The following is a 13967-nucleotide window of genomic DNA, read 5'->3' on the forward strand; positions in this document are numbered from 1 at the left end:
TTTTCAAGCATCACCAACAAAAGATTTAGATGTACAAAAAAGGAAAAAGATTCCCAACGTGTCTAAAATTGAGCAATTAACTTTAACAGTATTTTCTTATAATATTTTTGATTATTTTAGGACGATTGCATACAAAAAGTAGACAATTTAATAACGTACTATATTCAAATACAAGTAGCAAACTAACACAGATAAACAGAACAGAGATGAAGCATAGAAATCCATAAACAATGTATTGCCATGGGCTAGCACTCCAAAAGACCTAATCATGAACATTAAATATACACGGCAAGAGATCAAGCTATTGCTTGACAGGGCAAACTTCAGCTCACAATATGGGTAAGTCAGGCACTTCGCAACAGAAAGTAAAGTATGCTCCCTGCCAACTCACTGCAGACTCGATGATGGAACAAGCTCATAGGGATGGCAAAGATCCTCCTAGAGCAGGGGTCTCCAATTTTTTCTGTAATGAGAGCTACTACTGTTCTAGTAAACCCTCTCAAGCTACTAGCAAATTATGACACCATAAAACACTGATCATATGGTATTATTAGACTATGTCCACAATAAGCAGGATTATCTGTAATTACCCCCCACCCCCAATATCTAAGGAAAGGTTATCAACTGTAATACAAATAAAAGGATTATTAATATTATCTACTTCTACTTCACTAATTAAATAATAGTCAAAGCATCACGTGCCCTCTGTCACAAAGGACATAACCACACCAGTAAGTCTTCCTGCATCAGCATTTATCATCAATAAACTACCAACTTAAAGTGCTTTGGGATAACAACCTTTTGTCATGTCAGCTGTATGAAAATACACATTTTTCAATCAAATAGAACTTTCCATTTGGGCCAACAACTCAATTTGCCAGATAAAAAAAACCTTTTCTAAAAAATCAAAAGCTTGTATTGTTTATGTACATCCATGTACAAGCAACTCATATGGACAGATTCAGCTTCAAATGTCCGGTTATTACAATAATAGGCCATGGAATCGCACCATAACGCCAAGTATGCCTCTAATGTACCAAAAATGCGTACCAAAAGCCATGTTAGAAAGCACTACTCAGGAGTAGAACTAAAGCAGTAATGGTCAAAACGGGAGGTTCCTTGGTCAGGTGTGACAAGAGGATAAGAACTAATGAGCTCACTGATCATGATGGCACATCTCAGCTTGACACTAGCAGCACTGATAAATGCAAATCAAATCCCACTAGAAATAATCCAGCAGTAGCTACCCTATGGACAGAGAACTGAAGTGAATGATGTACCAGGGGTGGTTTGCCTAATGATAACTCTCCAACAGAACTACATACGATTATTCTGAGCGTACACAATATCTACCTTTGAGGTAGCACAGAGAAAGTTTTATTTCATATAGTTTAGAACTGCCCAAGACCAAGTTGGTCGGAGCTGATGGACAGGCCCATGCTCTGTTGCCCGAGTAAGAGTACTTTACTTGTTGGTAAAACCCAAAAGATAAAAACTGAATTGCAAATATACAGATCAAATACTTTCATGGGCAAAAAGATTGATATATATCACAGAGGGGCATTCTAATCTTTGAACTCTATATTGCTGAACTTCACACCAAAAATCAGACTAGAGACACGCATTCTGTGGTTCAACCTAGACCCAAGCTGTAGAGGGTCAGGTCCTTCCTTGATTTGGTACGCTGGCACATGGATGTAAAGCTTGTTCCTTGAAATATTCACATAAACGTGACCTTGATATGCAGGCGTCTCCCCATATGCTAAAAACATGCGTGCACTGTTAATAGTGGTACTTGGATACTATGGCCTAACAAATTGTGACTTACCAACATTAGAAATACTTTGCCTGGAAAGTTGGAAATGTGAAAGCATGTAAAGGTTATTACAGAACCTATAATACCTTTGGGTCTAGCTTGCGCTATATAAAACTCAAAATAATAATGTATTATATATCATTCAGCTTAGTTCAAGTTATTGCAAACTATTCATGACATCCGCTGTGTCCCATGGGTACTTAATGTATTAGATGCAACTGAAGGAAAATGCAATGTACAATTGTTATGCCATTAAAAAAAATATAAAAACGAAAGTAAAACAGAGGAGACAAACTGACAATGATTACTAGCATCAGCAAGAATGAAAACTGAACAGGTCAGATAACAGTTCATCACTTACCGGTTTCGGCATGGTTTCTGTGGTTAGAAGCACAGGTCCCCAATGTCTACTGTTACGGAATCCACAGCTCTCTGTTGAAGTTTAACACAAAATAGTGATTTTTTTTTTTATATAGCTATGCACTGGAGTACACTATGCATTTTGCTGCAGGACAGAACGAAAAATGCTGGTTCTAACAAAACACTTTAACAGTTCACAGCCACGGTATTGTAAAGTCACAGAGGAGTCTTCATCTGCAGAGGTAAAAAGCATTATATTCGAACGTAAGAGCTTTTTAAAAGAACATTCATTTATGATTAATGCAACGGCATGAATGCGAAGGTGACTGCTGGGAAGGAAAAAAAAATACACACAGAAACGCAACCTCCAAATTCAATTTCCATTCCTGACACGGATTCAAGATTGAAAACATAATATATTTGCAGAAAATAGCAACTGTGGATACTGCTAATGCTCCTAGATTGAGATTGACAACTAATGAAACACAGAAATATGTAATCTTGTGCTTTCTAATTCAGACCATAAAATTCATTGTCCCTGCTTCTGTCAAGCGGAAAAACAGGGTGACCAGTGCTATTTTTGTAATCTGTGACACAAAATCCAAATCACACGTTCAATTAGAAAACTTTAAGTGTCTTGTTGCTTTCAACAATGTACAAAGAAATAACTCAGTTTCTCCTGAAAACTATCAATGTGCCGGTACTAAGAATATCTGCAGAAATAATATAGTTCTATGGCAGGACCCGGAGGCGAGGATTAGGCTTTTCCTTTCTTCGCAGTTATTCACTGCAGCCTTTTTTCAATGCACTGACACAAACTACATTTCCCATGACACTGTGGGAAAACCAGAGTAAACAGTCAATCCAATCAGGACGTCCCTGCGTGCATAACAGTCCCCGCAGACGCTCCTTCCTCTTTCTTCGTTGCTCCAGCTGCATTCAGATCAGTTTTTTTTTTTTTTTTTGCAGTGTTTTATATAGCGCGAACTTGACCCGAATCCAATCAGGTATCAGAGCGCTTTACATAGCACCAGTTACGTTACATTTGTTAGGCACGGGGAGATTAAGTGATTTGCCCAGAATCACAGGATGTTCAGCGTCATTACCGAGACTCAGTGATTTGCCCAGAATCACAGGATGTTGAGCATCATTACCGAGACTCGAACCCAGTTCCCCAGATCCGAGGTCGAGTGCCCTAGCCGTCAGGCCAACTCCTCTCAGTTTCTCACATTGTGCAAGGTTTTGACCATTGTTTCTGGATTTAACGGGTAAATTCACCCGTGTGGCTTAACCGTGCCTTCTGCCATGTACTAGGCTGTAATTGAGGTGAAAATTACGGACACATTTTTCATTCAGGGACAGCGGGAGCCTCCCCTGCTCCTACGCGGTCGTACTTTGCTTGAGTGCTAGCGCGCAGTGAGGTCAGCCGACCGCTAGAGGGGCCCGTGCATTGCTGACAACGTGCTCAGCGCTTCTCTACCCCCCCCCCACCCTGCTCCCCTGGTGCGCGTCTATTTCAATGTGTGAATCGCGGCCAGCAGAGGTAACGAACACGGGGGAAGCTTAAGTGAGTCATTTGCCTTGGAAACACTCTAATTAGCGTCTTTCCTGCCGCTGGTAAAGCGAGCATCTGCTGGGCTAAAAATAGCATTCCTGAAAGCGAATGCCTGCCTGCAGACACCCGTAATCGGGTAAGGACTTGCTGGAGCGGGTAGTTAAACATTTTGTATACCCCCCATTCTATATGTTTATATTAATTTGAATAATTTACTAATAGTAATCTTATTAATGTGTTTGCAGTGAAATATTTATCATATTAACAAAAAGAATTACACGTGGGAATTGCACTTTACATGGCTAAACTAATTGTAAACTAACTTATGTACGCATACTAATAGTAGAAAATTTGAATATTGCAGGATACATGTTGCTTTGGTGATGTAATTGTGATTTGTGCTTTATAAAGTGAGTATAAACCGCTTTGAGTGTTGCTTTCTGCTAGATAATTACTCACATATATGGGTATTAGCGGGGGATTAACATTTTATTAGCCATTTCTATGTTTTAATTACGTTTTTGTGTTTCTTTTGCTTAAGTTGCCCATTTCGGCCTAGTTAAGATGGCTGAACGAGACGTATAACGTGACTGCCCCTATTGCTATTGTTTGGTTAGCGAAGCGGACAATGGTGGAGTTTTTATGTTGTTACTAACAGAGTTGTAGAATTCGAAACAAAACTTACCAAGAGGATTTTGTGAAGGAGGGGTAGACAGGAGCAGGAGCTGCCGCAGCGGCTGCGGACGTCAGAACGACCGCGCAGGGATTGGACAGTCGGTCAGAAACATAAGACGCTCCGGATTGGTGCATTAGTGTGCGCCGCGCTAGGAGTGGAGAAATACAGGGTGACGTAGACACTCCCTATTGGTGCATTCGTGTGAGTCGCGCTGGGATTTGAGAATTGTGACAGTGACGTAGACGCTCCGAATTGGTGTGTTAGTGTGAGTCGCGCTACGATTGGACAGAATAGCGGTACAGTCTTAAGGAGAAACTAGTGAGACACGAAAGAAAGGAAAATGTATTACGATCCACCAGAAAAGGAGAAAAAGTCTTGGTTTGGTATAATTAAGAAGTGGTTTAAGAAGGACAAACCGATTGTAACTAGGGAAGGACAGTTACTTCCTCCACCGAAAACCCCTGCTTCTTTCATGGTTGCAAAATATGGATATCACATTGTATTTGGTTAGATAACTGGGTCAAGTATACCGAGAAGGACTGAGTGTTAGCTTTTCCAGAGCATGGTTCATTTAATTTGGCTGTTTTGAGAAATTTGAGAGAGAAAATGATGAATTTAGAACCAAGACCTAGACCGACTCAATTTGAGGCTTTGACGGAATGGGAGGACGAGATGCATGACCGAGAACGACAGAGAAACGGTAGAGGATATAGGTATCCGTTTGGCAGATCATACAGACATGAGACGCATGATGATCGAATGAGAAGGTGGCGGAATGAGAGTATGACTGAGGGTTTGTTTCCCGTAAGAACTGCAGGAGAGAATGAAGGAAGAAAGTGTGTAGAAAAGAGGCATAATGTGGAATCGAGAGGGTATGGAATGAATGAATCAGAGGATGATGTTCTTGATGATATGTTCTATAAGAACCCACCACCATATCTACCAGAACCAGAAATATTAACCCCAAGTGCCCCAATGAAAGAAACCGTACGAATCATAAAATCGGAACCAGAGTTCCAAGATTTGGGAAGAAACAATTCCACTAGAGAGGTAGAGAAGAAGTCCGGAGGAAAATTAGATGGAGAAAATTCAGCAGAATTAGCAAAAACGACCCTAGAATTAACCGAGAAAATAAGAGAATTGACTAAAAATCTGGAAGCAGTAACTGTTCTAGTAACAATAGGTCCAGTAATGCCCATTTTCGATAAACAGAAAGATAGCGAACATTGTTTGACGGTTCCTTATAAAAGTAACAAACCGGCTGAACAACCAAGAATGAGTCAGAGTGAGAATCCGTGGAGACAGACAATAAGTATGATTGAACCGAACTTTTCAAATAACCCGTTTTTAGGTCAAAATGATGCAGAAAAGCGTATGACGATAATAGAGACAATGTCGGAAACGCAGAAAGATTTTGGACCAGGAAATGTAGAAAAGCCAGTAGGACCATCTATAGAGGAGTTGAGTGAATGGTTGAGAAGCTTGCAAAAGAAAGACAAAGAATCACAGTCAATAGATGTGGCCAAATTACGAATGGTACTGGAAGAATTAATAGTAGGCACTATCCCGACAAAAATTTAAAACCTACCGAGATGAGGAGTTATTTCTGTGTAAAAGCGTAACATGGAGAGCAAAAAGTCTTCATGAAAGATTAGAAGAAGTGGCAAATGAAATGGGTATTGATATTGAAAAGGTAAAAGCATTACAGAAACCCTATCGAGTAGATTTCACTGAGAAAGACATTGAAAACATGAATACCACAGGACGAATAGGTCAGATAAAAGAGATAATTATTTTATTGAGAAAATGGGGAGATGTGGACAAATGGAAGAGCAGATGGTATCGTAAACGAGATGAAGTTTCAGACAAAACATTTTCAGCTTATCCTGTGAGAGAGAAAGAGACGGCTGTGACAGAATGCCCTATGAGAGAGATTCCAGGAGGAGGATATGTACATGTCCCATGGACTAGACAGGATATTTTGTCATTTACTAATGACTTCCCTCGACTGCGTGAAAAACCAGTCGAGTGGTACAGACAAATGGATAGATTTGTAAAATTGTCCAAAGTATTGTGGATTGATCTAAATAGCTTGTTCGACAGAATAGTACCGGCAGATCTATGGACAGAGTGCAAGATTGTAATAGATTGGCCGACACAGGAATACCCAAGGGATCCAAAAACAGGAGCTCCAGACCCCGAGGTAATGAAGAAATATGAACAGGTTATGGCATTTTTGAAAAACAAAGTACCCCCTAAAGAGACAGATTGGGTAAAAATTGACAGAACACATCAGGAAAGCAAAGAGTCAGTACATGCCTATTATGAGAGGTTAATTTTAGCCTTCAAACAATTCAATGGAGATGAAAATCTGTGTGACAAGGATCGGAGTCATTTCATATACAGATTTGTATATGGTCTTCGTCCAGAAATGAGTGAAATGATAAAACAGCATACAGTAGATTGGCAAAATAAGAAAATAGACGAAGTATTGAGACATGCTAAATATTTCAGTGATGAAATCGAAGCAAAACAGCGAAAACTGAAAGAAAAGGCTATGTGGGCACAGGTAAAGGTAGCAGAGAGACAGGAAGCACAATTAGCAGAACAAGTTGGGTCAAGACAGAAATTTAATCCTGGGAAAAATAAAGGAAATATTGAGGAAGCTAAAAATAAATTTCCGTGTCATAATTGCGGTAGGATAGGGCATTGGAAATCCGAGTGTAAATTTCCTCCAAGTACTAACGATGAAAATCCATCATTGAATCCACAGGTGCAGAATGAGGTGAGTGGTAAACAGCAACGACAACAGCAGGGTGTAACACAACAGAATCAGGTGCCAAAACCACCTTTTCCACAGAACAAAAATTGCCAGAAGTATAGTAAGGAGAATAGATTCTTCAACCAAGAACAGGTAAATAAGCCGCAACGCGCTAGCGCAGCTTCGCAGTATTGGCTGCAACGAGATGAAAGCGATTCAGAAGAGGGTTATTGACGGTGCCGAAGGGAGGAAGAGGAGTGCGTACTTGGCGCAACTCTAGAAGTAGACCAGACAGGCCCATTTGTAGATAAAAAAGTTAATAATGAAAATATTACTTTCCTAGTCGATACTGGTGCTACTCGATCAACTGTTAGATCAGCTGATGTTAAGAATCTTCCTCTCTCGGATTAAACGATCCAAGTAGTTGGTGTAGCCAACAGACAGATTAAAACGTACCTTACAGAACCAGTGAAAGTTAGTATAGGGAAATTTTCTGAAATGCACCTGTTCGTCGTGTGCGACACCAGTCCTGTGAATTTGTTAGGTAGAGATTTATTGTGCAAGATGAACTGCACCATATTTTGTACTCCAGATGGAATAGCCTTTGAAACACCAGATGATGATGTGCTGTATAAAATGACAATGGCAAACAGGGAGAAAGAGGTTACAGTAACCTATGCTGTATTTAACCCTGACGAACTACCAAAAGAATTAAAACAATCTGTAAAATCAGAAGTGTGGGATTTCACAGGAGAAGACGTAGGACTGATGAGAAATGTAGATCCAGTAAAAATAACTGTAAAAGAAGGAGTAAGTTACCCAAATGTTCCACAATATAAATTGACACCTGAAATAATCGAAGGAGTTACTCCTGTGATTGAGAAAATGATAAAACAAGGAATTTTGAGAGAAACAATGAGTAGCCCATGTAATTCACCAATAATGGGGCTAAAGAAGCGTAGTGGGAAGTTCAGGATAGTACAAGATCTGAGAAAGATAAACAAAATTGTTGTACCATGTTGTCCCAGTGTACCGAATCCATCTGTGATTTTGTATCAGATCCCTCATGATGCAGAATGGTATACAGTGATTAATCTGTGCCATGCTTTCTTTTCTATTCCATTACACCATGACAGTCAGCAAATTTTTGCATTTCGTTTCGGTAAGCGTATTTTGGCGTGGTGCCGACTTCCACAGGGGTATACAGAAAGCCCCTCAATATTTAATCAGCTATTGAAGAAGTCTTTGGAAAGTCTAGAAATGCCTGAAAACTCAGTCCAGTATATCGATGACCTGCTTGTGGCATCGAAAACTCATGAAGCTTGTGAGGTAGACACAGTAGCTTTACTGAATTATTTGGCAGATGGAGGACTAAAAGTGTCACCATCAAAATTACAGTTTTCTAAGAAAGAAGTCCAATATTTGGGACATAGCATTGAGAAAGGACAGGAAAATAACCATAGACAGAATCAGGATCATAAAAAGAATGAGTCCACCAATGACCCAAAAAGAAGTGAGAATGTTTCTGGGAATGGTTGGATATTGTCGTCAGTGGATAGGGAATTTTTCATTGATTGCAAAACCTTTGGTACGATTGACAAGAAGTGATGTGAGAGATCCAATTGATTTGAACAAAGAGGAGTTGGCAGCATTCAAAAGATGGAGAGAAGGATTGTGTGAAGCACCTGCATTAGGAATGGCTGACTACGACAAGGAGTTAGAGTTGGATTGTAGTGAGAGAAATGGATGTGCACTCTCTGTTCTAGTACAGAAGCATGGAAAACTGAGGAAACCAATTGCGTATTTTTCACCCATGTTGGACCCAGTAGCTGTAGCCCTTCCTGGGTGTTTGAAAGCAGTAGCTGCTACATGTCGAAGTTTGGAACAGAGTGAGGGAATTGTGATGGGATATCCTGTGAAAGTGTTTGTACCTCATGAAGTGGCGATTCTTTTAACAAGGAGTCGTACTCAATATATGACGCACAGCCGACTGACTAAGTATGAAAAGGTCATTTTGGGTGCAATAAATGTGAGTCTTGTAAGATGTGTGAATGTGAATCCTTCAACATTATTGCAAGACGTAGAAAATGTGGAAGTAAGAGATGAAGCAGATCATGACTGTTTGGATGTACTTGATTTCTGTAAAAAACCACGTCCTGACATAAAAGATGAACCTTTACCAGAAAGTGATTTTGTCATGTTTGTTGATGGATCCTGTTTGAGGACAGATGATGGAGTGCTGAGTGCAGCATATGCGGTATGTACAGTTGCAGCAGTGATGGAAGTATCCTATTTGAAAGGAGTAAGATCGGCCCAAGTAGCAGAACTTGTTGCCCTGACCAGAGCATGTAAGATTGGGAAAAGCGTGAGAGTGACTGTGATAACGGATAGCCAATAAGGCTATGGAGTAGTCCACGACTTCGGCCAAATATGGCTGCAGAGAGGTTTCCTAACCTCAAGTGGAACTCCCATTAAGAATGCTGAAGTGGTTGGAAAGTTGCTTGAGGCGATACAGCTGCCTAGGCAATTGGCTGTGGTAAAATCTGCTGCTCATAGTCGCAGTGGTGATTACATTGCCACTGGAAATAAGTTTGCAAACGATATGGCGCAATACTGTGCACGAAATCAGAATTCCATCAATCGGGCAAAGGAAAAGGAATTGATTTCTTGTTTCCCAATGTTTACTAACACTGTGGGAACATGGGAAGAAGTAAGACAATTGCAGGAAGAAGCAGGAGAGGAAGAAATAAAACAGTGGGTAAAAGCAGGATGTGCACCAAGAGAGAAGGATCGTGTGTGGGTCTATCGAGATGGAAGACCAGTTATGCCTGATAGCATGATGTCTGCCATGGCACGGATGTATCATGGACAGGGACATATAGGGAGAGACGCCATGATTAGGTCCTTTAAACAAACTTGGTATAATGCAAAATTCAGACTTGTAGCTGAGAGTATTTGTCAAAGATGCCTAATTTGTCAGCAATACAATCCAGGAAGAAAGACAGTAGTGAGTTTAGGGACAATAGGTCGAGAAGGAGGGCCTATTACCAGAATGCAAGTGGATTTCATTGAGCTGCCTCCTTGTAACAGGTTGAGGTATGTTTTGGTGATGGTATGCCTATTCTCCAGGTGGGTAGAGGCGTTCCCTACAAGAAGAAATGATGGAATGACAGTGGCAAAATTACTGTTGAGGGAATTTATACCTAGATTTGGGTTCCCAGTGACAATTGAATCAGAGAGGAGGACATTTTCATAATGAGATCATAAAACTGATTTGTGAAGCATTGAATGTACGACAAAAACTGCATTGTGCCTATCGACCAGAGGCTTCTGGTGTAGTAGAACAAATTAATGGTACTATCAAAAACAGAATAGGGAAAATGTGTTTAGCCACAGGTATGAAATGGCCTGATGTCTTGCCTCTAGTACTCATTAGATCAATTCCAGACAGAAGCACTTGTTTGAGTCCGCATGAGATCATCATGGGACGCGCCATGCGCCATGTGTTTATACCAGTCAACAAGCTGATGACAATAAATGATGACATGGTGTTGGAATACTGTAAAAGCCTGGCTGACGCAGTTCATTCTGTGTTTCAACAGGTTGGAGCGGATGCCACCACTCTTGAAAAGAAGCCAGCCCATGATCTAAACCCAGGGGACTGGGTAAGGATAAAAGTACACAGAAGAAGAAATTGTTTGGTTCCCAGGTGGGAAAAACCAAGGCAAGTCATCTTGACCACAACAAGAGCTGTGGAGTGTGCTGGATTGAAGAACTGGATCCATGCAAGTCATACTTTGAGAATTCCAAATCCAGTTGACTGTAAAGAAAAGGAGTATTTTGATTAATCAGAATCCAGTACTGAGTCGGATGACGGAGAGCCAAAGGACAAAGAAAAAGAAAACCCTGAAAGAGGGTAAACAGAGCAGAGTTTAACTTTGGTCCCCAGAAGTAATTCCCTGAGGAGAAGGTTGCAGATTTCTGATACCAGTTCAGACTCAGAGACAGAACAAAGAGCACACTCTTCCAAGAAAGAACAAGGGAAAAACAAGGAAAAGGATAGTGGAGAGACAATAAAAGAAATCCATGAGAAAGAAGTGCCAGATGAAAGGTTAAGAGAAATTCCACCTGAAACAACACCCATAGATGGACAGGTGCCAGATACAGAGAGAGAGGGAAAGATTATTGCGGAAGACCCCCGAGGAGGTGTAGGGAACTCCAACATCCAGTTAGAAGCAGGGACAAGTAGTCAGCAGGAAGATTGCGTGTCGGAGATCCGAGGAGGGACAGAAGTAGAGAAAACAAAAGAAGTGGTGGAAAAAGAAACAGTTGAGAGTAAAAGGCAAGTTGAAACAAAGTCAGAAGAAAGCGAAGATGAAATACCAGAAGGCAGAGTTCTGAGAAAGAGAACTTGGAGAACTGAAAAGAATGATAAAGGAAGTAAATTGAAAAGAGCGGCAAAGGAGGAGATGTGGCCAAACAAAATAAAGAGACTGAGATATCGACTGACACGTGTAAATTCGCCATGGACTGAACAGGTGAATGAAGTAACGAGTCAGGAAAAATCGAAAGGAGAAGAACCAACAGTGGTTAAAGAGAGCAAAAGAACAAGGAAACCTAACCAGAAGTATAAATCACCGGAATGGACATATGTGGCCCTGCCTGAAGTAAAAGAAGAGGCGGATAGCCAAGGAAATCCAGAGGTGGTTGTACCGGAAGTGGTTGAGGAAGACGAAGAATCGGAAATCCTGAGAGTTATCTTGTCCGATATTGGAGAAGAAGCGGATGTTCAGGACAACCTGTATGCTGAAAACGAAGGGAAGGTGAAGGATGATGAGATGCCAAACTGAATGAGACAAGAAAATTACTGATGGAAAGACAATAAAATACTGAAAAGAGGTAGTTTTTTTTTCGACCATGACAAGTTGGGGGTTGCATGGCGTGGGAGGAGGATTGGGGGGTTATTATTTTGGACAACGTGTACTGCACTTTTACCTATCACATCAAAAGAGTTTACCTACTGATACATCTGCAGTATAGTAAAACAGTCATAGTATGGGTGTATACAGAAATGTCATCCAGTGGTAGCTCTGGGCCAAGGTAGCAAGGTACGATTCCTAACATGGAATGTTAGGGGACTCAATGATTTTAGAAAACTACTTAAGGTGCTAACGTACCTCACAAGGCATAACATAGATGTAGCTCTAACCAGAGACTCATTTGCCCCTAGATAGCAAACTACTTCCTCCCAGACAATTACATGGTCCCTTCCATGCTGCTAGTTTTTCCACACACGCAAGAGGAGTCCTAAACTGGGTTAACCCAAAATCGGGAATCACATTAGAGGCGATTGACACAGATATGGGGGTAGTTATGCCATCTCAAGGTGTAAGGGCCGAGGACTGGATATATTGATTACTAAGATTACTGGTAGAGATTTTAATTGTGGACTTGACCCGATATTGGATCGCTCTGGTGGTCCTTCCAGAAGGCCGTCAAATCTATCATAGACAGTATTACTCAATTAGACATGGTTGATATTTGGCGCACACATTCCCCAAGTTTGGGGGGGGGTAGGGGGGCTACATTCACTTTTTGGCTCCTTACAATCTACACACTAGAATATATCATTGGTTTTCCTCCAGAACCTTGTATACGCATATTCTGGATTGTGTAATTCAACCTCGCTCATACTCTGATCATTCTCCCATAAAGTTGGATATAGAATGTCCGCACAAAAGACCGGCTCCATTCACCTGGCGATTTCCGCCATATTCACTACTAGATAATGTTTTTAAGTCCGACATTTTGGAAGCCATAGAATCCTTCTTCGATATCAATATAGGTTCGGTCAGTCGATTTGCTACGGTCTGGGAAACCTTTAAAGTTTATGTCCCAGGGATTGCCATCTCAAAACACTAGGGGGTCCTTCGCTCCCTCAGAGATAGGCTGAAATTTCTTGAGGGTAGACTGACTGGGCGCGAGAGTGCGACTAGAGCAGGGGGCGACGATCCTACTACTGAGGAGCTGAAGAAGACAATCGAAGAATACCATGAAACAGCCAATAACGAAATTAAACATATGGGGAAATATGCTGTTGCCAAAACATATGGTGAACTTGAACGTCCAGGGCAACCTTGGCCTCACTGGCTCGTAACAGAAGGGAGGCGGCTGCGATTGCGGAATTACATGCCGATTCTGGGGAGCTGTTGAGAGATTCCGCCTCTATAGTAGATAGATTAAGTCAGTATTATTCGGAACTATACAGCTACAGAAAATTGGCAGACCCTGCTGCCATTCTAGACTATATCAAGCACATAAAATTACCATGGTTGGCGGACAGGAACAGGGATTACCTAATGAGACCGCTTAACAAGTCCTCACTGCATTGAAGACGATGCGCTCTGGTAGCACACCAGGGCTAGATGGTCTAACCGTCGCATTTTACAAAGAATTCAAAGAACTACTGGCCCCACACCTGATCACTCAGTTTAAGGAAAGTAGTAAAACTGGCGAGATGCCTCAGTCTATGCGAGAGGCATTGATTGCTACTCTGCTTAAGCCAAGCAAACCGCCTAACAAATGCTTCTCATACAGACCGTTATCCCTACTTAATGTGGATACCAATCTTTTTGCCCAAATACTTGCCAACCGCTTGGCCACTTTGGTGCCTCAACTGGTTGGAATAGAACAAGCGAGATTCGTCCTGGGGCGTAATCTGACATATAACCTACGGTGTTGGCGCTCTTCAACATACGAAGTCAGAGGTAAAGGCCGCAGCAGTCTTCCTTGATGCAGA

The 13967-nt window shown here is 41.2% G+C and overlaps 1 protein-coding gene across 1 annotated transcript in view; it reads right to left on the bottom strand.

Annotated features, from left to right (window-relative positions):
- Window positions 1–13967, bottom strand: part of RDX (radixin) — a 573297-nt gene that overhangs the window by 493514 nt on the left and 65816 nt on the right. The window contains exon 2 of the mRNA XM_085621534.1: window positions 2178–2248. Within this exon, the coding sequence (XP_085477660.1) occupies window positions 2178–2189 (12 nt within the window). The 5' untranslated portion in view covers window positions 2190–2248. The remainder of the gene's footprint in view (window positions 1–2177; window positions 2249–13967) is intronic.

This window comes from Triturus cristatus, chromosome 8 (genome assembly GCF_964204655.1).
Source record: "Triturus cristatus chromosome 8, aTriCri1.1, whole genome shotgun sequence".
NCBI lineage: Eukaryota > Metazoa > Chordata > Amphibia > Caudata > Salamandridae > Triturus > Triturus cristatus.